This window comes from Agelaius tricolor, unplaced genomic scaffold (genome assembly GCF_023055355.1).
Source record: "Agelaius tricolor isolate 1412-34295 unplaced genomic scaffold, bAgeTri1.0.p SCAF_2, whole genome shotgun sequence".
Classification (NCBI taxonomy): Eukaryota; Metazoa; Chordata; class Aves; order Passeriformes; family Icteridae; genus Agelaius; species Agelaius tricolor.
This window is the reverse complement of record NW_027269262.1, coordinates 49014835-49040227: the sequence shown is the minus strand read 5'-3', so window position 1 is coordinate 49040227 and position 25393 is coordinate 49014835. Positions and strand designations below refer to the sequence as shown.

At 39.3% G+C, this 25393-nt stretch overlaps 1 protein-coding gene across 2 annotated transcripts in view; it reads right to left on the bottom strand.

Moving 5' to 3' along the window:
• The window catches only part of LAMA3 (laminin subunit alpha 3), a 106170-nt gene that overhangs the window by 57589 nt on the left and 23188 nt on the right, over nucleotides 1-25393 (bottom strand). Inside the window, exons 8-26 of one of the 2 annotated variants that reach the window (XM_071418332.1) lie at nucleotides 23092-23210; nucleotides 19280-19370; nucleotides 18152-18283; nucleotides 16681-16743; nucleotides 15565-15606; nucleotides 15296-15433; nucleotides 14320-14454; nucleotides 11716-11850; nucleotides 11271-11317; nucleotides 10337-10436; nucleotides 9118-9170; nucleotides 8595-8700; nucleotides 7560-7659; nucleotides 6966-7122; nucleotides 4997-5135; nucleotides 3152-3294; nucleotides 1804-1904; nucleotides 1537-1690; nucleotides 26-186 (exon numbers count right to left, since the gene is read on the bottom strand). In XM_071418332.1, the coding sequence (XP_071274433.1) occupies nucleotides 26-186; nucleotides 1537-1690; nucleotides 1804-1904; nucleotides 3152-3294; nucleotides 4997-5135; nucleotides 6966-7122; nucleotides 7560-7659; nucleotides 8595-8700; nucleotides 9118-9170; nucleotides 10337-10436; nucleotides 11271-11317; nucleotides 11716-11850; nucleotides 14320-14454; nucleotides 15296-15433; nucleotides 15565-15606; nucleotides 16681-16743; nucleotides 18152-18283; nucleotides 19280-19370; nucleotides 23092-23210 (2116 nt within the window). Of the gene's footprint in view, nucleotides 1-25; nucleotides 187-1536; nucleotides 1691-1803; nucleotides 1905-3151; nucleotides 3295-4672; nucleotides 4806-4996; nucleotides 5136-6965; nucleotides 7123-7559; nucleotides 7660-8594; nucleotides 8701-9117; nucleotides 9171-10336; nucleotides 10437-11270; nucleotides 11318-11715; nucleotides 11851-14319; nucleotides 14455-15295; nucleotides 15434-15564; nucleotides 15607-16680; nucleotides 16744-18151; nucleotides 18284-19279; nucleotides 19371-23091; nucleotides 23211-25393 lie in introns of both variants that reach the window. The other variant, XM_071418340.1, reaches the window with a different exon arrangement.

Below are 25393 nucleotides of genomic sequence, written 5' to 3'. Positions count from 1 at the left end.
TAGTGATTACTTCAGAAATTCTTACCTGTATTTACAACTGTATATTCTTACTCTGCCTTCAGTGACAGGTCCAGGGCTATGCACTGTTACCTCTGCAGTGTTTATCTGATCCTCTTCATTGGCATACTCAAAAACCAGAACATAGCGACCCACTTGAGGAACATTTATGGTCATCTCTAAATTGACCTGGGTCAAAAGAATTGAAAAACAAAAAAAGGAGTTAAATCTTTCACTCCCTTTTCTTGCAGGAAGCTCCCATTTCCTGCTCTTTGGACTGGTCAGCATTAGTCCAGAGCCAGTCCTGCAGTGCCTCAACAGAAGACACCTAGCAGAATGCAAACAATGCTTATAAATATCACTTTGTCCTCTAATAAGAGTCAAACAAGTTCAAGAAATAGCTGCCATTATAACTGTTCTAGGAAAGCTGTAAAATAACCCTGGGAAATTGCTATACTAATATTTCTCTTTTCCCAGCAGAAAGGAAAGAAATGTTATGATGCTAAAAAATTGTCACCATCATCTCTAAGCTATCCTTAACAACATACAAAAACTGAGTTTACTTCTCCACTGAAAAAAATATTTCCAGGAACACAAAATTCCTACTATAGCAATGCTGTATTTTGATTCCCTACTCCCTGAAGAGGGAAAGCATCTTCTCCAGCAAACAACAGCACTTTGAAGCATCAAGTTTTTCTTTTAGGTTTCTTGCACAAAGTGGTTAACACAATATTTGATGCAAAATATTTCTAAGTAGTAAAGTGCTGTGGTTACAAAGGTTTTGCTTCAGTTGACTACATAATTATTTTCAAATTTTTCTCAGTATTTCCTTAGGCTACAAATACTTAAACATGTAAATAATTCTGTCAACAGCCCTCTTGACTTCACTGCAATTATTCATACCAGTAAATTTTGCACATGCATCAGTGATGAAGCACCAGACCCTGTGGCATGTGAGTATTCTTGCTGTACTTGATATTTTTAAAAGAACTATCCAAGCACAGTAATAGAGGCCATAATCATTTTACATCACTATCACATACTTGGTAAAATACCTTACTTTTTGCCAAACACAATTCTAGTAGACCTTCTCATTTCCTAAAACATGCTTTGCTTTCAAAGGACCTACAGCAGTAGCATAATGGCTTCTGCTTGTTTTTCAGTAAAAGCAAACATTTTACCTAAGTGTAGCTATTTAAGAAAAAAAAGATTAATTTAGAGTGATGTATGTATGCCATTTCTGCTGACAAATCATTATGTCATTTCTTCTGAACAGGACAGTATGCCTAAAGGAGAAGTATTTTTATTTAATGAAATGCTTTTGCCAGAATGGAATGTCCACTCCAGTCACAGTTAGAAATCTGCCTACACTGATACTTTTACATAGTTTTGTGTAAAATGCAGAGCTTGGTGCCGAGTCAGTTTTAGGGATGTGTTAAGATCTGAAAATCCTGAGCTGTAAATCTGCAAGCATTTTAGTCCAGTAGGTTTATAGTCAACAGCACAGATGGGACTGCAATTAGCAGGCAGGAATCTGACCTCTCTTCCAGTGATGTGGGCCATCACTGGCAGATTGGGAGCTGGCTGTTGCACAGGTATTCTTCTGGATTCTCCCCCATATCTGAAATGCACTGCCTCTGAGCCAAGGACACAGGAAAATCTGTCCAGGGGCAGATGCTGATACAGCAAGCAGCTTACACCAAAAAAACAAAAACAAAACACAGGATTATTATTGTTTTCAAGTGCAGCAGGATGATAACAAAATAAACCAAAGGCACTGGTTTAGGCTGTAGCACATCTACTGACTGTTCTGCTGAATCAGGCCCAGGATGTGTGCAAGGCTCCGTAACTCGGATCTGCAACAGGGACGCCTTGTAGTAATCACTAGGTAACAGCACCAGATAATCCTAAGAACAAAGAATACAATAAATGCTAAAGCACTCAAATAATGACAAAAAGAACATCTCCAGGCTTTCACAATGTAACAATGAATGAAACCAATCACATAAACAATTTGTGCAGAAGGTATCTGCAAAATGTGGGTGGGGCTTTTTCTGTTACTACTTGGGCCAATAACATCAGAATGTGTTTCCCTGACTCTGTAATTTCAGAAAGACGGCACGAAGGCAGCTGCCCTGTGGTCAGGGAAACTCTGAAGCCACTCTCCCATCATGTGTTGTACAAGACAATGCACTGAAGGGAGCTTCCCTGCAGCCCAGTAACACACAGCCAGATGCCTGCAGTTTTCATCCCTGAGTGCAAAACACAAGCACACATCTCAACTCCGGGTCACAAGCACACATCTCAACTCTGGGTGAGTTTTTGTTCTGCCTTGCTTACTTAAATTAATATATTAGAGCTTAAATATAACAACTGTTAATGTGAGAACATGATGGGCTAAGACTATCAATATACACCTCTTCAAAGGTATTAGTGAAAAAACCCAGCAGAGTAATACTGTCACTTTCAGCAACAAATATGTGTGCAAGCTCTTTACTAGCACTTCATGTAGTATTCCATAAATTTAACATAGCCCCAGGCTTAATGACTGGAGACACTGCTTTTTATCCCTGTAAGAAATATGTAAGAGTTTCAGTATGCTGTCTTTGTGATCATATTTAAGGTTTTTCATAAATGATCATCTCAAACAATTTCTCTTTCTCTAGCAATTTCTTAGAACTGCTGCTAGAAAATTTTCAGTTTTTCAGTGAATGAAAGCAGAGAAAAGACAGGAGGATAAAAGCAGTCTGAAATTGACCTGCTCATAACGCAGCCCATTTTACAATACTCTTATGAAGATTTTTTTGTCAAGAAACTAAGGCCTTGGCTGAGCTAAGCTCTAGACACAAGATTGGATACATAAAAATTACTAATTTTTGTGAGCACTTATGCTTTGTGCTGTATGTTAGTAATACCTTATCATTTGAAGGTACAGATTCCAGATAAGACTTAAAGTCTGTAAGGAGAAGAAAAATTAGAGCAGGAGAAAGTCAGAAGAAATAAGAGGGAGAAATGTAAATTTTCATAATTGTATTCTGTTCCTTTCACTAGTGCTGAATTTCACTTGCTTGCAAGGTTCTTCCCAGCAAATAACTCCAGAGCAGTAACTTCATGACAACCTTCAAGCAGTTGTTTTCCTCAATTGTTTTCTTACCAAGAGGACTTCCTCTGCCATTATACTGACAGTCCACATGCCTGGAGCCAGTGAGAAAGGCTCTATGGAGCTTTTTCCTGGGATTGTGATAAAAGCTGGCTCCTTGCTGGGTGGGAAGACAAACTCTTTGCTCTGAGCAGCCCCTGCCAGAAAAAAAAAATCGAGTAAAAAACATAAGTGACTGTGTAAATGTCTCTACTTGCTTAGTGGGCTGGACTGATAATTTGGTCCATTAAACTTTGTTTGACAGGAGTTGATCAATGATTTTCAGTCAACATGCATTAGCAATGCACTCAACCAGACACAGAGCTATGCAGTGGTTGTTGCTTGCATTCTTATTACTCTTGAGCAAATTGGTACAGAAAAGCAGAGTTCTGCCCCTGCAATGGCCCATTTTGAAATATCTGAAATGGTCACTTTTTTGGTTTCCCCTTCCATAATTTTCCATTCAACCTCTCTCTGCACTGACGCTCAATATATTCAACTGACACATTCTCGTGTGACTTTAAGTCAAATACTTCAGGTGTTGGAGGTTCTCAGCACCATCTAAAATGCTTACTTACAGACAGATAACTTCTAGACAGAGACGACGGGCCAGTTGTGGATGCCCCATCCCTGGCAGTGTTCAAGGCCAAGTTGGATGGGCTCTGAGCAGCCTGGTCTAGTGGAAGGTGTCCCTGCCCGTGGTAGGGGGCTGGAACTGGATAATTTTTAAGCTCCCTTCTACCCAGATAATTCTGTGACTCTATGTACTACAGAAATAAAGCTGTGGTATGTTTTGTCAAATAGAAGTCATGAGGATCAACTGTTATGAATATTAAAGGTTTCCTTGTTGAAGACCCTGGACACAGACCAAATCTGGTTCCCTGTGTCCCAGACATTGGAAGCCAGTGATGGCCACAAATTTCTGCCACTCTGCTGAATGGTGTCTGTGAAGTCTTCAGTTTTGTCTTACTTGAATCTCTAAAAGGATCTATAACTTTACTCCTCTCAATAAGGCAGGAATAGTAAGACACATAGGCCTGGTATGCCCCTACCATTCAAAGGATATGGAGTACTTATCTTTTATCAAGGTCTGAAAGGCATAATATGTTTTTGAGGTCTGTAATCAGAACTTGGTAGACTGGGCTCATCATTTTAAACAAACCCTACTCATTGAATGAAGGCAAAAGCCACATTTAAAACTTGAATATTAAAGGCAAGTAAAACAAAGTGTTGCTACCCCTTCTTTAAAAGCTTCATAAAACCTACAGTTCAGAGCTTCCAAGTACAGAACTGAAAGTACTAAGTGTGGCAAACATTTGAAGAAACAAATGCTGATTACTACTGCAAGCAAGAGTTTCATGCAAACACAGCCACATCAATTACACAGCAAAATATACAAGGAGAAGCGCAAAAGCACTGACACTGTTAAAAGCGATGCCTTTTAAGCAACATTAAAGACTTGACTTAGGTGCACCTTGGAAAGTCTTCTCTGATCTAACATTCACCTGAGCTGTTGCACTGCTGAGTTACACCTACCTGCTCCAGGCTGAGTTTGACAAGCAGATATACGACCAGATAATGTTTCCCCTCCAGGGTTAATATACCTCAGGATAATGTGAAATAAGTAGAGGTTTGATTTTTCCACATTCAAAGTTATCCTCACTTCATTCTGCAAAATGGAAGTTAATAAACAAAAACAGCCATAAAGTGCTGTATTGGAAAACAGTCAGAAGCCATGCAAGCACCAGACTAAAGTCCTACAAGAAAAAGGCACATGCAGAAAAGTATATACTGGAATGGCAGTGCTGGTCTATGACAGAGAAAGACAGGGAAGCCTAGTGAGAAAATTAATTCACTTACAAGTATAATTAGTGCCAATATGTTTTCCCTCAGCAACTGAGATCTTCCCTTTAGAGCTTTTTGAGCCCAGGCTGACATAGTGGAGGACTAGGTGGAAGAGCTTAGGGGAAGCCACAGTGATAGGCATAACCACCTCTGGCTGGGAAAAATAAAAAAGGGAAAAAGGAGGAATGGATAGTACATTACTTGTTACTATCACCCAGAGAAAGAAAAACCACTTGGCAAAGACAAAAAGGCATGGGCAGCTTACAAAAGAGCATGGAACAAAATCCCCTGTGAAATAAAACTCTTGTTGAATACCAGCTGATCCAGAAGGACACAGAAGGCTCAACTAACATGTAAGTGTGATTCAGCAACAGTATTTTACTATTATTGTCCCCACTGATGCCATAAAGGAGGCATATGGCTGTTGATATTCCTGCCTTTCCAAGTAATAGGCCACACTCATTGATCCTAGTCTGAGATCCCACAGCATGCAGACACCTCAGACTGTCCCTGAAGCTGCTGATCCTCTACCAGCTCCTAAAGTTGCTCAGAGTTGCAATACCAGGAATGCTGTCCTTGTCCTGGAGCTGAACTGACACCTCCAGACCCACAAAATTCTCTGCGTTCACACAGCCCCATTATTTAGTTTTCAGAAAAACTAAAAGACATGTTAAGGATCAGTGGTGGATTAGGAAAGAACAGGATTGGTGCAATCTCATGAGTTTGGTTTCTTTATTTCTATCCAAAATCCTAAAGCTCCCCTCGCTATCTAGCTCCCACCAGTTCATCCATCACAATCCACCCGCTGTCCCTTTCCAAGCTATTTGTGGCACAGTGACCTCCCCACTGTGGTCCACTCTGCTTTCCCAAATGCAAATGTTTTCTCTGTTACCCACATCTGAGAACAGAACAAAAAGCCTGTACAAAATGCCCATGGAAAAGAAACGCAAAAAGCAGCTGAATTAGAAAGCAGGCGTTAAGAAATCAGATACCGAAGAGCTGCCTTCATTTACGAGTGTGCAATAATACTGAAAATTCAAAAATTATCTGGGATTAAAAAAAAAACCAAGACCAAAACAACAAAAGAAGACTGAAGGAAGAAGAACATAGAGGAAATCATTGCACAATGGTTATGTGCTTTTGTTCCATGCTATAGTAATTCATTAGTCCCTGGACAAACGGAGGCCAGACACGACTATACCAAAGCCCTGCTTTCAAGGGGAGTGAACAAATCCCATTTATTGCTCAAACCTACTGTTTTAAAATTCTGCTTCATTTGATCAGCAGTTCAATCCAAAGTCTGAAGGGCCCTTCTCAGAGAAATTATGGCGACTTTCTACCTGTGATTTACTTATTCCCTCAGCTATTGTTTAGTTTATTCATAGTCTGTCGTGAAACTAAAATAATTGTTGCCAATATGCCCCTGCTCACAGCTTCTTTTACTGAACCACACATTTTCCTGTTTGCTGTAATTTGAAGGTATCTTTCATAATAAAAGCTAGCACTTCTCTACCCAATGTAAGTTCAAGTGTAAGATGTCTTGGGTGACAGCAGTTGGAATTTACCTGAAAATTTTGTGGATACTGACTGTCATGGACCTGTGCAATTCAAACTATTTAGCCAAGCATTAACCTTCTGCTGTTCCCACTGTTCTTGGCTTGACAAGAATTTCTGCACTTAGTATTATAGATTTTAAAGCTGTAAGTTCCCTCTTTACAGCTGTCTCACAAAAAAACCAACCTCAAAGAACATTTCTGAAGGAGGCATATTTGCACAAGCAACATGCAAATGACCTGACAAAAATACCCACAACTCACTAATCCCAACAGCAACACAGTGCCAAAGAGTTTGGATTAGTCAGATCCTGTCCTTTTCTCTTTTTTTCCATGACCTTCCACACACATAGCAGTATTATAAAGACATATGTGCCATGTACTTTTGTTTTCATTTTCACCCCGAAGTCTTGAGTGAAATACCAGCTTACTTGTATAGAGGACATCTGTGCATATCCTCTCCAACTGAAGCCAGGAAATTCCTGAGGATCATAGCCAAACCGAATTTTCTCTCCTTGGACAGTAGTACCATCTTCAATCTCAAACTTCATGTGGTGCAGATCAGGAAAAAAATAGTTTTTTTCAGGCCTTTCAAGAAGGAAAAAAGCCCACAACAAATCAGCAAAGAATTACCAGTCATTTATGATCTACATCTAAGGGCAAAAAGCAGTGGAAGAGAGATGATCTACGGGTGACTGAGGAATTCTGACACCAGCTCATAGATTCAAGACAGCTGGTTACAGGGATGCAATAAGAACTTTCTTTGCAGAAGCTTTCACAGCTTTGATACATTTTCCTATACAACTCTTGATAGATACATAAATACATATTGCAAAACTGGTATTGGTTATTTAAGTAAACAAGTCAGAAAATCTTAGTAAAATATAGGAAGGAAACTCCCCAGGAAAATTAATATCAATAACCAGTGCAATTTACCAAGTTAATCATCAACAAACCCAGAATGTCAGATGAAAGCATAACAAGGGACTGTGCTGAGGCTGTGCCAGGAGCCCAGCTGGACTCACTCGCGACACGTGGTGCCCACGACGTGCACTCTGCACCGGCAGCTGCCCCAGGGCTGGGAGCAGGCTGGGCTGAGGGATCCTCCAACATCACACCTGCAGCCTGGCACGCCAACAGCAGAAGCCAACCAGAAAAGGAGAGGTGGAAGTTATCAGCAAACACACCATGGCTTCACCTGATTAAACACCATTAATGACTCGCTTCCTCCTCCCAGAGCCCTTTAGACTCTCTCAAGCACAACTTAATACACGTGCATAAGCTGCAATTATTTTGAGCTTCCTGTGTTTGTGCCTGTTTCCTTTATAATTTCTCCTTAGAATGAGACAAAAGTCACTTTAAAAAAAACCCTCAAATAATACACCCTGCTACATTGCTAAATGCAGGGCTGCAGTTTTGCAGAACTGCTATGCAAATGTGTTCCCAGCAAGTCAGAATTCCTGCAGCAATATCATAAAGAATAATTATATTAAAAAAACCCACTAACAACAAAATCTAAAACCTAAATTACAAAAATTGCAAGATGTTAATGTTTCTAAGCCTGGTACCCCAATATTTAATCTGACAAAACTGCAACATATGGGTTCATATAATACACATTTTCAACTGACACTGGACAACAACATTGAATGACTTTCTACAGGGGACAGCACTTGTGGCACAAACTAAAGGACACCTCTAATGAGGTCTGTAATGAGGTATAATATGCTGTACTAAGGAACAAGTATGTCAAGGCTAAAACTTTCAAGCTGGATTGAAAGGCTGAGTCTTCCTAAATAGATTTATGTCCTAGTCTAAAAGCACCCTGTTTTCTAAGACATGCACAAAATGACTGGGAAGCACAGTGGTAACATCTGCCTTGTTCATTTTCCTGCTGAAAGGCAAAACAGGAGTCACAAGCAAGGTTACAGCACCAGTGCAAAATGCTGTGCACATGAGTAATTCAAACATCCCCATTCTAAAAGTACTGCCTAAGGAATTCTAAAGACTTCTGTGCTAAGTGCAAATGTTCCACCATAGATGTTCTTTATTCATTTTACCTTGGCAGCCAAAATAATTCTTTTTTTCAAGAGCATAATAACCAGCTTCACAAGTGTCACAGGAATCTCCACAAACATTAGGTTTGCAGTAGCATTGCCCATTTTCCTGTGAAGAAAATAAATTTCATCAAAAAATGTTTCAATATCTTTGCAGAACTTCAATCTCGCAGTACTTTGAGTTCCCTCTAATTGAATTCCCTCTAATTCCTCTAAAGAGGAAAAAATTTCTAATCTCAAAAAAGAAAATTAAAAAAAACCCTAACCAAACAAAAAAACCCCCATTTTCTGGACATGATCTCTGTCATTTATCATCTTCAGAAACAGACTAGAAAATATATAAACTCAAGAAGAAAAAAATTTTAAAACTTTATCTATCCCTAGGATGCATAAAATTGATCCTTTGATGAATAAAACTAGGTATTTTATGTTCAAAAGCAATAAAGAGTGCTAAGATTTCTAACTTAGCAAATGTTACAATAATTTATCTTAACAATTTAATATCTTCCTTTTAATTTCTCTTTACCTGCTGACATTCTGCAATTCCACTTAGTGTTCCACTGACATCACACTGACATTCTGCACAGATGAAAAAAAAAAGACACCTGCATTTCATCTTTTCATGATACTTTACAGAGAAAAACCCCACCACCCAGAAACTGCAATTTTGAGTCAATGTGCCACAAGGTTGATTTTTATTCTGGAATTAAAGGTTCAGAACAGCAGACTGGTATGAGTTGAGAAGAAAGAGAGAAGGAGAAAGAATGAGGACTTCTAAGTATGTGTGGTTTACTGGTATGTTTTAAAGTGATTTAACTTGTATTTGACAAAAAACAGTATTGAGTTTGAATTTACAATTGTTTTCTTTCTTAGAAACATTCATACAATTGATACAAAACAGTGTCTTCCAGTCTGACTGGCAACCTTCTATTCTGCAATGCTACTCTGGGACCAAATCAACTCTCCATATGAAACAGAAATGGAGAAAATAGTGCAAGGAGGAATTATGCTGAGCCAGAAGTTTGGACAAATCCAGTATCGACTCTGTGACTGAAAATAGAGAATTACATGGAAAGTGCAGTTCACAATATTTGAGGAGTTGTTACGTATTTAGAGATCTAAAGTAAAAAATGTAATGATACTATTATCAGTCTAAAGCTACTCATCCTAAGTGGCTGTTGTGGTGGAATCTGTTCCAAAGGAAACAGTTGGAGAGTACTTTAAAGATTTTTTTTATCTTTACCCTTTTTAATCTTCATTAATTATTATTATCTGCCTTAAAAACACACTCTCCCTGTTGGAAAACATGGACAATCACAGGTTATTATACAGATACAAACCATAACAGATCTGTCACACCCTGAGGCCACTAGAAGGCTTTACACTCCAAGCTAGGAAATAAAGTGAAAAAGCACTTTTTTTCCCCTCAAAACAATGAGCCAAATTCTGGTTTCAGGATTACAGGTAAAAATCCTGTCTTGCCCCAGTAGATCTGCCATAGGGCCCTATGAAGTGAACATCATTGGAACTTCAGAGCACACCCTGGTTCAGCACCAGGCAAACAGCCATGAAATTATGGCCTGGTTTCTGAAAGTAACTGCTGGTATCATGGGTTTACAATTAAGCTGTATGAGAAACATGCTGTTAACAAGAGTTGTGAAAGTCACAAAGAGCACCACAGACAGTGTCAGAGAATAAAGATGACTACATTTCATAAGCCAAAGAGATACATCATGAAGCCATACCTGTACATCCCTCGGGGTTTTCTTTGGCCAGGTTCCAGTACAAGGGTTTGCATTTACTGCAGGTAGGACCTTCAACATGCTGGAGACATTGACAATATCCCTAACAACAGAAAGGAGCTAATAAGGGTTTACCTGCTCCATAAAAAAACTTACTGATCTTTACTACTAAGAGAAACCTAACATTGTTAAGAGCTCATGCAGCTTACTGACTTTTACAGATCCATGGATCTCAGGCTGATTCAGACATCTTAGATTTTTCTGTCTTATACTATCAGCAAAAGATTGTTCCACCCTGCATATTTTTTATGTATCTAATTTATGCTAAGGGTCCCAAAGGATGTACTTTCCAATTCTTTTATAGCCTTATTAGAAGTGCTCTGAAGTATTAACTGGTTTGTATGAAGAATAAACCCCAGTATTTCCTTAAAAACATTAATTCATTTTCATATTTAATCTTTTCTTTATTGGTGGAAGACACCATCTCAAGACACTATTAAGACACCAATAATTACCACCATCACATTAATAACAATAATAGTGGAATGGCAACAAAGATGCAATGATTTTTCAAGAATAATTTGATGCTGAAAGGCCTGTTGCAACCCAGACCCAGAAAGTCTTTGAGACATGCACAGGCTTATATCTTCATGCATATGTTAGTGTTAAGAGTATACCAAAAAGACATAAACAGATTGCATATCTTTTATATAAAAGACAAAAAACCCCCATCCTTGACAAGGTTTCGCACTGGTATGATGGTATGATCAAAAAGCAAAACACAAAGTTTATTTCTACTCCTACTTTCAAACAAGCTCCTGCAATTCTTTTAGAGCCTAAGAGCAGGCTTCAGGGCTTGAGTAATGAGCTGGATGTGTTCAGCAAAGACACATGAATGATTAACATGCACTCTCAGCTGCAGTGGCAGAATACTTACAAAATGAGAACCAATGCTACCTGCAGGGTCACACTCGCTGTTGACACCTTTATAAAACAAACACATTGAAAGATCTTTTGAAAACAGAGGCTGTGGAATGTAGCAGTGCAGAAGCACAATGTAGCCGGTGTGAGCTTGAAAGGGCTTTTTAATAGGGTTACCTTGGATAGACTCAAATACTTTAAATGCCAAGACAGCAGAAGCCTTTAATAATGATTTTTTAATGTGCATTTAGCCTGATTTATAGTATTTGGGCTTGTATGCAAAGCAGTCACTTGGAAAATAGAGCAGTAGCCTATGGAACTGACAGATATTTTCTTAAAGTTCCTATGCCATCAAAATGGAAATCTTTTAACTGGAAATATATTTGAGACGATTTATTTTCTTCCATGTAGCAGAAATAGGAAGGAAAATCCCAGTAAAAGTAGGGAAGGGTTTTACTCACGCAAGCAGTTGGGATAGCTGTGATATCCTGGAGCACATTGGTCACATCTCAGCCCAGCATAGTTACTGTGGCACAGACACTGCCCTCCAGGACCACAGGTATTCCCCAATGAGCCAACACCATCACAACTGCATGCTGCACAGAGTAATAAAAAAAGAACAGATACGTGTCTAAATCTAGAATTTGCCAAAAAACTTACCTTTGAATATAAATCAATCATTTCTGTTCAGAAAACCAAACAAACCATAATTTTACCAGCAAAAATAAATATGCCAAAACAGACGGTTATTCTGCAATTATGTCCTCAACCACTGATAATCTTGGTTCTTGCAGTTCTGTTAACTCACAGCTGAGAGATTTGGTTTGATGCCTTGTAAAACACATGTAAGGGACATAAATCCATCTTACATTTGGGAGGAATGTCACATGACAGAAATACTTGAAAAAATCTTTTAAAAATATATTCAAAGCATGTTATCAACTGTAACAGCAAACTTCTTATGGAGTTACCGCTATTTTGGGCTAACAGCTAAAGACAAGGCCTGCTGTTTTCTTGAGATGATGCTGGAATGCTCCACAGGGTCACACTTCACAGGTACAGGAATGGGACCCCATCTGGACATCCCAGCTGTCCCAGGTACAAGATGAAGTGCTGCAGTTAACCACTTGGATGTTATGACTGCCAGAAATGGCTGACTGACAGAAATACAAAGCAAACACTGTCTTCTGCTACACGTTCATGTTTCTGGTTCCCCCTTTTGGTTCCTCTTTCTGTTGCAGTCAAAGACATCTGACTTTGCTGTGTTTACTTTAAAGATGCTTGGAAAGACACAGGGCTTGCTAGGAAGTTAGTGTAAGAGAAATACAAACACTGAAGCTTCCAAGAATAATACCTACACTAGAGTCCTCCGTCATTGACTACCATATAGCATTCTCTCCTAATTTTAAGTATTAGTGTTTTGTTTAAAGGCTTTGTTTTGATATTGCTTTATTTGTATAAAGCTTCTATTGAGTTCAACAAGTCACGACCAGAGAGTCCTGTAGTCGAGTAGTTCTAGTCACAGCAGCCCAAAAAATATAGATCTGTCTCTCTTTTGAAGATGATTCCTCACAGGAATAGCAGGCTGGGCTGCTCACTTTCCCCCACAGCTTGCAGCATGCTGTGTTAATTTATGTTTAAACCCATGGCAGCTCATTTTAACTGAGCAAACTGTGAACTGCAGCAGTTCTGAGTAATCCCACTTACTGTGGTTTCAACTATTTTTATCTGTCTTTTACAATTTGTTTTTGCATGCTCTTTTAAGCTTTTATGTCTCTTTTCAGCTTTTGGTGTTCAAAGATCAAACATATTCAATACGGGTTTGATTTGCCTTAAGATTGCTACTTGATTTTGCTCTAGGAAAATAAAAAAGGTTATTTTAAAACCACTGAACACTGTGTACCAATGCAGAATCCTGATTTTATGTTTTTCATTAAAAATGTTCATCTATTCCAGACCATAAAACCCACAATCACATGGTGTTTTTATATTCCACCCATTGATTTGGTAACACAACATGGCCCATCTTCGCAAGGTGCCACAGTTTAACTCCAGCTGGCAAATAGGTACACAGAGCCACTCACACCCCACCCACGGGATGGGAGAAGATAGGAAAAAAGGTAAAACACAGTAGAATTAACAGGAGTAAAATTAATTCTACCCCAGCTGAAACCAGGGCATGAGGGCATAAAGAATTCTGCTGTCCCTTTATAGGAGATAAACAGCTATATAAGCCCAAAGGAAGAAGACTGACATAGTCAACAGCCAAAAATAACAAGAGAGAAGAAAGTAAATCATAATTTTATGCATAAAACTTGTTAATCAGCACAGGAAAGCACATACCAGAACTCTGCAATATTCTATATTCCTTCTCAATGAAAAAATTGATAAGGATTAAGGGCCCTCTCTCTCATTCACTTTAAAGGCAGACAAAACTTAGGGCCAAGTAGGATGTGATGGGAGTCTTTGTACACACACAAGACCATTACAATACTCAAAAGTTATACTCCATTAATTTCCTTGTCTTGTAAAAAAGCAGGTTAGTCCTTGGTGGGAAACTCCAGAGAAATCTTTCATGTTTTATGCCTACGTGGACAGGGGCTGGGTTAGCTGCTGGCAGATGATCTTAAAATAAGTGAGAAGCCACCATGAAGGGCAAAATAAGAGCTTCAGATTTTCAGATTTACAGAACAAACTGGTACCAAACAAGGCCCCAAAGACTCTCTGCAGAAGCAGACCAGTGCTTCACAGTTCTGCCATGCTGGTTCCTCAGCAGTCAAGTGTGCCCTGTTGCTGTGGGCCTCCACGGGAGAACAGCTCTCAAATGCTTTGGTTATTAGTATGACAGCTGTGCTGTCTGAGGGTACCTCAAACAGTCTGACTACAAGGGGAAAAAAAAGGCCTGAAATTGGAGAATTAAAATATATGAGGATTTCACTGAAAAGCACAAGAGGGAATTGCCCCTTTTCTGCTATGAACACTGCTCTGGCTGCTGTTCTGGAAAGCACTGCTGTCTGCCTTTTCAGGGCCGTGTTTGATGCTGTACATGCAATCGGCAGCCTTACCTTGACAGGCAGGGAACGAGTGGTGGCCAGGCTGGCAGCTGTCACACTGAAGTCCTGCCACCCCTGAGCGGCAAAGACACCTCCCAAGAAAATCGCAGACTTCAGGCTGGGTACCCATCAAGTTACATTCACACTCTGCCAATGAGAAAAGATATTTCAGAGGCAGCCTGTGTACAGGCTCTCTTCTTTTATCTTTATTGAAATAAAAATACATTTGAAAAAAATAGCAGTAAAAGCAACTCCCTGCTCCCCGATGCTCAACAGTATGACAATTTTCTCATCAGATTTATATGGATTCATAACAGCTTTTATTGATTGCTCACATCTGTAACAATTCAGGAACAAGGAAAACATTAATGAAAGAGCAAGGAAGCTGGATCAAAGTTCAGTTATCAGTGTCAAAGCACTACACTTGGCCTGGCCCCACTGAAAGTCTGATTTATCAATTCCAAGTGGTTTGCCAACTATTGAGAGTAGTTCCATCACTTCTGGGACCGAAGCAAAACAATTCATGGTTTAGATTTACAATCTTGGGTGGGAATGGTCAATAAATAGCCTAAAAAGACAGCACAGAGACCTCTATTAAAGTTCAAAACCAGTCAGTTTTATAGCATTGATTAGATAGGGTAGCTTTGTGCATCAAAGTGAGGTTGCAAACTCACATTAAGTATATTTTAAAAAAAAAACCTCCAAGGATAAGTAACAGAAATATTTCCAAATTTATTCTAAGTTTAATCAATGTTACTAAATCCAAACACAAACTAGAGTCTGGCAGCTGCATCAAACAGCAGACAGCAACCAAGGAAACCGGGGAATTTTTAGATCAAAATCTCCCCTCATCACATTATTCTTCTCTGACTTTTGTGAGTTGTGGGAGAGCCTGTTATGAATACATCTCCATGGCAAAATAACTCTATCCTTCAGTTTAAAACTTGGTGTTTTGGATATGCTTGCCAAAAGGGAATGCTTGGCTTACCCTGGCATAAGGGGTACTGAAAATAGCCAGCTGCACAGGTATCACAGGAAAAACCCCCAAATCCAGTTCGACATCTGCACTGCCCAGTACTCCCATCGCAGTCACTGCCCAGCACTCCTGCACCATGGCACGGGCATGCTGAAGAGCACATTTGTAAAGAAAACATTTGCAGTATTATGATCTTGAAGCTCTTATTTCCTTGGAAGCCACAGGTTGGCATTTATCCTGGAGCACAGGCTCCAAGTGTCAAAAGAAACTATGCCACTTACGCAGACACCGGGGGCCAAAATACCCTGGTTTGCAGCCTCCTTCTAGTTAAAACAGGAAAGGAAAAGAAAAAAAAAAAACAAAGTGAGTGCATATAATCCCAGAATTCCTTGTAATTTTGTAGAAAAAAATAGATCAGTACTTAGACAAATAGGGTATTTTTGTTCATGAGTAGTATTTACTGTCTTACATGCAAAATCTCATTCAAAAAACCACAATCTGGAATTGTGCTCAGTCTGACAGCAAAAATTTACAACTTCTACTAAAACTTCCACTTAGAAGCAGCTGATTTCTTGTGTCTTCAAATTCAGATGCTGCTCATTGAAATAGTAAAGAGCTCAAGATCTGTTTTCTCCAGTTACATTTATTCACTTTCCTTTGGATTTTTTTTCTTCTTCCATTAAAAAATTTGTGAGAAAAGGGAACATGCAACAGAATACCCAGAGGCTGACCAGGGAAATTATTTTGGATGCTGTACCAAGGTGAAGTGCATTGTAAGTATGCAAGTGATTAAGTGCTAACTGTGATGATGCCTCTGTTGCGCAGAACGATAACAGGCTAAAAAAACATAAGCCCACCAAGGGAATCATTGTATGGATTTCAGGCAGCTTTACAGTGGGCTAAACAAGAAATATGAAGCTTTCTTAGAAATCAAAGTCCTTCACTGCTAAGGGCAACATACAATTTGCCAGGTGACAGAGGACAGTCCAGAGACAGAGCCAGCTAGCCTCAAGAAAGAGATTGACACCACAAAGCAGTGGCTGCCATGTCAGAAAGTTGTACATGTCAAACTCTTGATGGATGTGTTCTTAAGCACACCAAACAAGATGTTCAGCTCCTCCTGCAGATGTTTGCCAGAGGCTCGCCAAAGTTGTTTGGATCCATAACTCCTTCTGGAGCTAGCCCACCTAACTATTTGGTATAAACGTGACAGTATGATGAACTTCTGGCAAGAACAAAGGTTCTCTTGAAAAATAAACACCAACAGAGGCAAAATTGCTACCTAAAAATCAAGCTAATGATTCTAGTATTCTACAAAAGATAGGCACCATTGAAACAGTGAAAAATAGCAACATGGGGAAAAACAGTGAAATAGGGAAAAACCACCAAGAACTTGCCTATTATGTCACCAGCCACAGCATCACTTGGAACTGAAGAAGTAGAAGGATATACAGGATTATCTTTAAAACAAAAGAAACAGCAGGGATCACTGGAAACACATTAAATTTATTAAAATCATGACAAAAATAAAGTTACCTACCATCAATAAAGAGCATGATATTCCTATGACTCTAGTAACCAACTCCAGTTTAGTTGACTTTAGTTTTCTTAGGAAAGAGGTAAGAGACTTTTGATTCCCAAATCAGATACAAGGTTCCTTACTCGAAAAAGCAGTCTGAAAGGCCAGACACCATTTGGAAATGACACCAGGTTGCTTTCCTGCTCCTTATCCTTTTGTGCAGGAAGCTTTCTTACACAAAATAGCATCGTGAAAATTACCTAAGGATTTCCATATTTATTTCACATTTCCTGCTTCCAGCTAAAGGTTCATCTCCTTCTATGTGGCATTACTACCTGCTACATGAACTGCCATATTTTATGACATGTACATCTTAGGAGCTTTTATTTGAGAGTCCTCCAGATTGTCTTTCCCATTCTTAAATTTTCTTGCATTCAGATGGGATCCAAATCAATGAGCTACACGCACCTGTGGGACTCAGATCAATGTCTACCTGAGCTGAACTAATTTAAAAATGTCAGATTTCAATCAAGAAGATATATGAGATGTGATAATATAGAATACAGTGTACAGACAGTATTCTATCACAGCCATTGAATTCAAACAACATTCAATTTTCACACTGGTTTTTTTCCTTTGTTTTGTATTGTTTTCACTCTTCTTGTGTTTCTATAGTGGTACCTCTCTTCTAGTCAGACCTCAGATCTTGTCCCAGATCAACACTCGTCTTTTATCAGCTGGCAGAAACACATCTTTCCTGAAGGCACAAAACATCCCACTGATGCATTTCTGCAATCCTTTCATGGAGTCAGAAGCCTTTATGCAGCAATCCTGATGCTACATATTTTCTGCTCAGTTATTTCATATGTAATTTTTTTATGGGAGAAGCACTGTTTATCAGAGGTGCAAGATCCAAATCCTAGGAGGTGTCAAGGAGAACACACACCCATTTTCTTTCCCTCAGTCATTATAGTCATGTTCTACTTTTCTCTGTGCAGGTGGTCTTTATCCCTGAAAATCCTGACACATGTTTAAACAATTTGTCCAGGGCTTTAGGACTGGAGTTCACAACTCACTGAGTTCACAGCTCATTCATCAAGCTGTAAACCTGATGTCTCAAATGATTTGAGAATTAGGACAATGCAGCACAATCTCTGTTTTTGAAGTCACTACCATTTTGTTAAATAACCCAACTCTCTTCAGTATTGTAACAACTATTTATCAGAATACAAACATGTGAAGCTGAAATACCAGATGCTTTTTAACCAAGTCAAGAGCAAAGAAAACCATTAATTCTTCAATGCACATTTAAAATACAGAAAAAGAGGCAATTTTACTTGTGTACTTACAGACACAAAATGGATAACCATAGAATCCATCAGCACAGCGTTCACAGTGGTCTCCCTGGAAATTCTGCTTACAGAAGCAGCGGCCAGACCCTTCCTCACAGCCGTCTGCATGCTCCAAGTTACAACTGCAAGCTAAGTAAAAGTACCAGCAATTAAGCACTCTTTGGAAAATAATCAATTTGCCTTTTACAGCAGTGCACAAGGGCATTGTAACAACAAACCTGAAGATTGAATGACTTGTTATTTAAAGAGTTAATATTTCCCAAGTACTTACATATCACCAATACATCCTTTAAAAGCAAAACCCATGTTATTTTCTTAGAGTGTTTAGGAGTTTTTAATTCCAAAAGATGCACGTTGTTCCTCCACAGCAATTTTTCTGTGGCAACCACTCATCTCTCTCCATGGTCCAGGCTAAGCACCACTCTATTCACTTTGATTTACACACTACATGCAACACTATGACCACAGCTCTGCTGACTTCCCCACTCCTTTCAATCCCCAAACACAACATAACTGTAGTTTCCTCCTGCTTGTCACATCTCCTTCAGTCTCTTTGTAATCCAACACTTTCCTCTTACCTGTACTCAGTTTTTTTTAAATGTTCTATTAGTAATTACCCTATTGCATCACTTATTGGTCGATGGGCTCAGCACTGCATGAGATCACAGTAGTGATATTGCTGCATAAAGTAGTAACCTTTTAAGCTATAGAATAAATTTTTCAAGTGACCAAGGGCCAAAGGATAGCTCATGTGTACATCAGAGAGCTAAGAGAAACAAGATCACGAGAACAGGAGATGAGAATGGCTTCCCAGGAGTCCTGAGATCCTCCTCACTGTGGGGTGTGTAACGGCATCCCAGGTTTCCATGATCCTATCTCCTCTGTACCCTTTTATGGCCTATTTTCTATCTTTCTGCTGTTCTCAATATGCTCATATGACACGTAAGTTGAGAAGAATATAATTTAAAAGGCTTAAAGCAATATAGAAATTCATTTGTAGCTCTTCTCCCAACATTTTTTGCCCACCCTTTCATTTTTTCCTCCACAAAGACACATCCTATGCCTTGGTTACAGCCCAAACCCCTCAAGCCAACAGGAGATGATACTCCATAGAGAAGGACTCACGTATGCAACCATCAGGAGCCCACACTGGAACGCCGTAAGGACGATAGTAACCTTTTGCACACTTCTCACAGTTAATCCCAGCTGTGTTATGCTGTGCAAAACAAAATAAAAGGATAGTACGAGATAAAGAGAGGAACCTGGAAGAATTAAGAAACAATAACATCCTTTACACTGTTTCTATACACAACTAAGAGCTGAATAAGACTCCAATAAAGAGTCAGTCATGGTGTTCTTTAACCACCTGTTCTCTACAGGGCTCTGAATCATTGTATTCTCACATAAAGCAGCTGAACTTTTTCTTTAAAGCACAATAAACCCCTCCTCTCATTAAAAATAACCTTTGAAAAAATAACTCTTTATATCATAAAATACCTCCTTTTAGGCTACTTTCTTATCACCATGTATATATTGTTCAAGAAATTGCAACATTAATTTTTTCTTATACTACATGTTAATTTTCTGACTATCTTCTGTCTAAGATCAGCAAAACAAAAGAAATCAAAAACTGAACAGTCCAGCCAGCACAAAATAGATTTTCCACTAGAAAAATGTCTGTCTCTATAAATATGTGGTTTAGGCACACCAGAAAAAGAAAAAAACCCTAAGTAATTTAAACTAGAGCAGTGATGGCAAGTACAAGTTGAGTAAATCATGGTCATGAGGCACCCTGATGAGCTCACAGACACGAGAGCCAGGGAACCAGAGCAGGAAGCTCTGCCCTGGAGCAACCAAAATACTTCCCCCAGCTCCCACTCCCTGTTTAGTTCCTCCTTAGGGAGTGTTGCAATTCAGGGCTGAGCAGGGACATGGCATTTCATGGCTGGACTGGTGAGCAGTTCATGAGCAGGGCACTCAGGACTCTGCATGTTCTCCAGCTCTGCTCACTCCAGTAGCACATCAGTGGCCCCAGCCCAGACAGAGCTTCAGGAAGATGCCAGAAGGACAAGGCAGCAGGGTGCAAGTAATCCAGAAGGTGTTTTGAATGCATGAAAGAAAGACAAGCAAACAAAACAAATAGCAGAATTACAGCTCTGGGCTTCTGAAAAGTAGATTTGTCCTTGCTCAGAGAGCTGCTTGACAAGATCCTGTGTGAAAGTGTCCTGGATGGAAAGGGAACCAAGAGAGTTGACTCTCATGGACAGCCTCCTTAGAACTAGAACAGTTCTTTCCAACATGAAAGCATGGCAGAAGGTCAGCACAGATAAACACAGAGTTTCTGATTGATCTCAAACACAAAAAGAAAGTGCATGGAAGGTGGAAGCAGGGCAGGCTGCTTGATGGCAATACAAAGACATTGCCCATATATGCAATAGTGGAGTTCAGAAAGCCAAAGCTTAGCAGAGTTAAAACTAGCAAGGAAGGTGAAACACAAAAAGAAAAATTCCAAGAGAAGAGGAGCAGCAAAAAAAAAAGCTAATGAGGGTAGTGAGCCATTGCTCAGTGGCAAAGGAGATCCAATGCACAAATTCAGAACACACAAAGGACAAGAAGGTGATGGGACATATCCAGCATAGTTTACCCAGTGCAAAATATTCCCAAATCCACCTCATGGACCTCTGTGATACAACAACAGGTGCTGTGGGCAGACCCATGCAGATGGTGAGGGACTGAAGCACATGACATCCAAGAAGATGGTTGGGTTTCTTCAGCATCAAGAAGAGAAGGGTGAATTTATTGCTACCTACTACTACTGGATCAGAGAATACAGAGGGGATGGACTGAGACTCTTGTTAGAGGTGCACCAAAAAAGGATGAGAGGCAACAGGCACAGATTGGAACATGAAAAATTTCAATTAGATGTTAGGGACAAAATAGGTCATGCAGGCAGTCAAACACCGAAACAGGTTGCCATGAGTAGCTGTGGCATTCCAATCTTTGGAAGAGTTCAAAGCTTGGAAGAATGAGTTCCTGAGCAACCTGGTCTAATTAGACCTACTCTGAGCAGGATTGTGTGGTTTCCAGAGCTCCTCTGTCATCATACTCTAAAGAAACTGATACTATCTTTTTGTGCAACACTTCATTTATATCACTTCTTCATTCAGGCATCCATTCCTAAAACTTTGCTTTCCCCTGACACAAACAGAAAAAGTAAAGTAAAATTCATGCCTTTTGTCAATGAAAATAAAAGGAAAAAAAAAGAAAGCTATAATTGGATTTAAACTCATTTAATCCAATTTAACTTCCACAAAATTAATTACAAACAATTCATATCAGTCATATAACCAAGATTTGTAGAATTAGACTAATTTTGCTATTTTCTATATTTGAAGTAGTATTTAAAGAAATGTTCTTTCATGAACAAAGAGCTGATAGAAAGGACCAACATGGTAAATCTTACTAGACTGTATGAACAAAGTTCTGCACAGAAATGTCAATGGGAAGACAAAGAACACTTCTTCTACTCATGTTAGTAAAAATAACGCTACTCTCTTCTGACTGCCTTTTGGACAATATCTGATTATATTGTGGGAAGAATATGGAAAATATAATCTATACTGGATATTTGCCTTTTTTGTTGCTTGAATACAGCTATATTTTAAAATGCACAACATGGTAATACATGAATCACGATGCATAGATTTCACAGGAAACATAGAACCGATGATAATTTTCCTGCAATGCAAAATTCTGGTCAGCTGCTTGTCATACATCAGATGACTTGACAGCAAAAGAAAGACAGACTTCCACGTAAGTCTGGATTTATTTAACCTCGAGATCACTGAACCAATGAGTGACTCAGGTTGTAAGGGACCTCAGGAGGTTGAGTAGTTCAGTCCCACAGAGATAAGGCCAAGATTAAATCTTTATCAGAGTCTTATTTGATCTTTCCTCATAGTCATTGCCAGAGTAGAACAAAGTCAGAATGAAAGAAATTCTTGTTCTTTCCAAAAATGCGTTATCTATTTATGACAGACACGGTGTAAAGTCTCTGATTCCAAATTTACAATTTTTGATTCAATCCAATGGAGCCTCTAAGATAGTTATGGAGCTCATCCCCTCAGTTTTCAGAGGAAACTGATGGAATGAATTTGGTGGGTGTGGAGGGAGGTGCCTGATGGCTATTTTCCTCTACCTAAGGCATCTTTCCTCTACACAAAAGACAGAACCAACTCTTCTCATATAAGCACAGCACAAGCCCAAAAGGCAACTATCACAAGCTGCAATTGGGGAAATTCCTGCTAAACAGGAGTGTGATTGAATGCTGTTAAAGATTCAGACTGTGTGTAAAGTGCATCCTCAGAAATTTGCAGAATTCAACTGCATGTTTCTCAGTGCAACTTGATATAATTTTGCATTCCAGCCTTGGTTTGAGTGGAGCACTAGTCCAAAAGGACTCCAGAGGGCTCTTCCATGCTTCTCTGCTTTCCCAATATCTATAACTTTCCATCTTGGTATAGTCTAGATCCTCCTTTATTTCTGCTGATGAGAGAGATTCCTCTGTGTTTTGCTGAAGTAAGTAACCAGCTGGCTTGAGCTGGCATTTTATTTGCTTAATTTTCCTTCCTTCTGTTAAGGAGGGAAATGGCAGACTTTGTAACAAAAGGAAAGGAAATTTTTATAGCTGATCAAATTGTTTGCTTTGATTGTGTGGTTTTATTTTGATCCCACAGGACAGAGCATAAATACAATTTTTACGTGTCTTTCACACGTTACCAAGCAATGTTGAACAAGGTAGATTATTTTCATGTGCCTTTTTCCACACTTTGAGTACAAGCAGTAACACCATCAGACAAATGGGCCTATCCAGACTGGTCAGACCCAAAACTACTGGTGTCAACATTTTTTTAAACTGATCAAAATGACCTTTTTACCTGGCAGTTAATGCAGACTCCTCCACCTTCATAATGCCCATGGATGTTTAAGCTTGCTTGACGCCGATCAACGTCAGCATCATAGTAGCAATCAATGGCATGTCCATGGCAATTGCAGGCTGAAAAGGTAATGTTCCAAGTCAGCTTTCTTCATAAAGCTGGAATTTAGCAGTCTCCAGCATTTACCTCCAGCAGAGGTCTAAAAGTAGATTAGATTTTTTTTTTTTTGTGTACATACACTCAGGCTGGAGTATACTCAAATGTACATACTTACCTATAAACAACTGGATTTTCATACCAAAAACATAGTACAATAATGTGGGCATGAAGAAAATGTGCAGCTAGTCTTACCAGAGAAGGCAACGGTTGTACCATCTCAAAACTATATGGTTAAGCATAAATGCACAACTCGGAAGATCCAGAAAAATGGCTGCTGTAGTTTTTTTAAAATTATCAAAAACATACTCAAATGTTTCTTTTGCCATGTCTCAAAAATACATCTGGACTGATGCTATGCGCACTAAACCTTTATTTAAAATTAACAGTTTTAGATAAGATACATTCAAATAAAAAGATCTACACCTAAGAACTCTCATATTCAGCTGTAGCTACAGATATACCAGCAAACTTGGCTATAATTCTGTGTAGAAACCAACCATAACAACAAACATAGAATAAACCAAAGGGCCGTAAATTCATTCAATGTCCTCTTTTTTTTCTGATTTGATCTTCCTTCTTGGCTGGAGAGGCAAATGGGAATATTTTTTGAAAGAATGAAGGTAGCAAAAAACAGGCTTCCCCAAGCATCTGGGTGCTAGCTGATCTTTTAATTACAGGAAGTTACTTTCCCAGGAAATTCCTGAAGTTATGACTTGATAAAGCTATTACTTCATGTTTAGGGAAACCCTCCCTCCATCAGGACCAGGGGGGACAATACTCTGGAAGACAATGGGCTACAGAAACTAAGGGCTCTGCCCCTACTTCAGGATGAGGGAAGCATATGGGAGGCAATCCTTCCAAACTCTATTTCAAGTTCCTGGCACAACTGGGAGCATAACTCAGGGACAACGGATTTTCTGTGTCTTGCTACATAATCATACAGACAAGAGAAGAGAAACTGGATCATTCTCTGCATTCTCCCTATGCCTTTTTATCTGAAGAGTTGTGGATAAGGAAGACTTTTCCTAGAAATTACCAACCACATAGCTGAGGAGGTGCCATCAGGCTCCCTTATGGTCTGCTGACAAGAACTGGACAGGGTTCAAGAGTGGGTTCCCTAACCAGGATGTAATACCCTAAGAAGATCTTTGGATTTTCTTACTCAGAAAATTCTTCAAGAAAATAAAACATGACACAAATGAGATGCTGGCTCAAGATATTAAGTCAGAAAAGGAAAAAAGTAGAATATTATATATATATGTATAATTACAATGTAAATAAAACCACCCTTGCCTCTAGGGTCAAACCACCTGTGAGCTACAGCTCAGCTATGTCTTCCAACAGCAATGGGAAATTTGCTCTGACTACAGTAGCAGCACTTTCACTTACAGGGAATAGAAACCCCTTCTACCTCATTAAACACCTTTTCACCACTTGGGGCCATTTGCTGATCCATACATACTGGGAAGCTAGCAGCAGAATGTTGGGCTGATCCCTACAAGCTTCACTGACCTCTTTCAGAGAGTTTCAAGGAATCTCAGGCTTCAGGAAAGTTGAATAAGGTTGTTTTAATTCCTTCACTACTGGCTGCCAGCTAAAGAGGCCTGCACCTGGCAAATGCTCTCAACAAATCACCTCAAACTGCTAGGAGCAATCCATACTAAAAAGGATTTTTTTTTCAGAGCTAGTTAGAAACAAAGTGGTTTTGGCTCAGAATCTTGTAGGTGATCTATATACTCATTCTTCAAAAACCATGACGTTATTTATGCTCTTTGTCTGTCTCTTTTCTGGCAAGAAATTTTTCCTTTTAAAGAGAGGGACTTGAATGAGGTTTCAAATATTGTTCAAAAACTGTGTCCCAACATGCCTACCTTGTATCAAACATTTTAATCACACAAAACCTCCTTCCCCCCACCCAAGTCTTAGTACTGCAGTTTAATTAATAACTGCAATTAAACAAGTCATCTCTTTATTCCTCAGAGTAATTATATAGGTACATCTCTGGCATTCAAAAAAGGTTCTCCTGTTAAAGAGTTTGTACCCACTGGCTATGCTACTCTCAAGAAAGACAGATCGGGCCAGACACAAAGGAAATGGTTGTGCACAGAGATTGCAGTGCTCTGCACCACCCCATCTGGCTTCT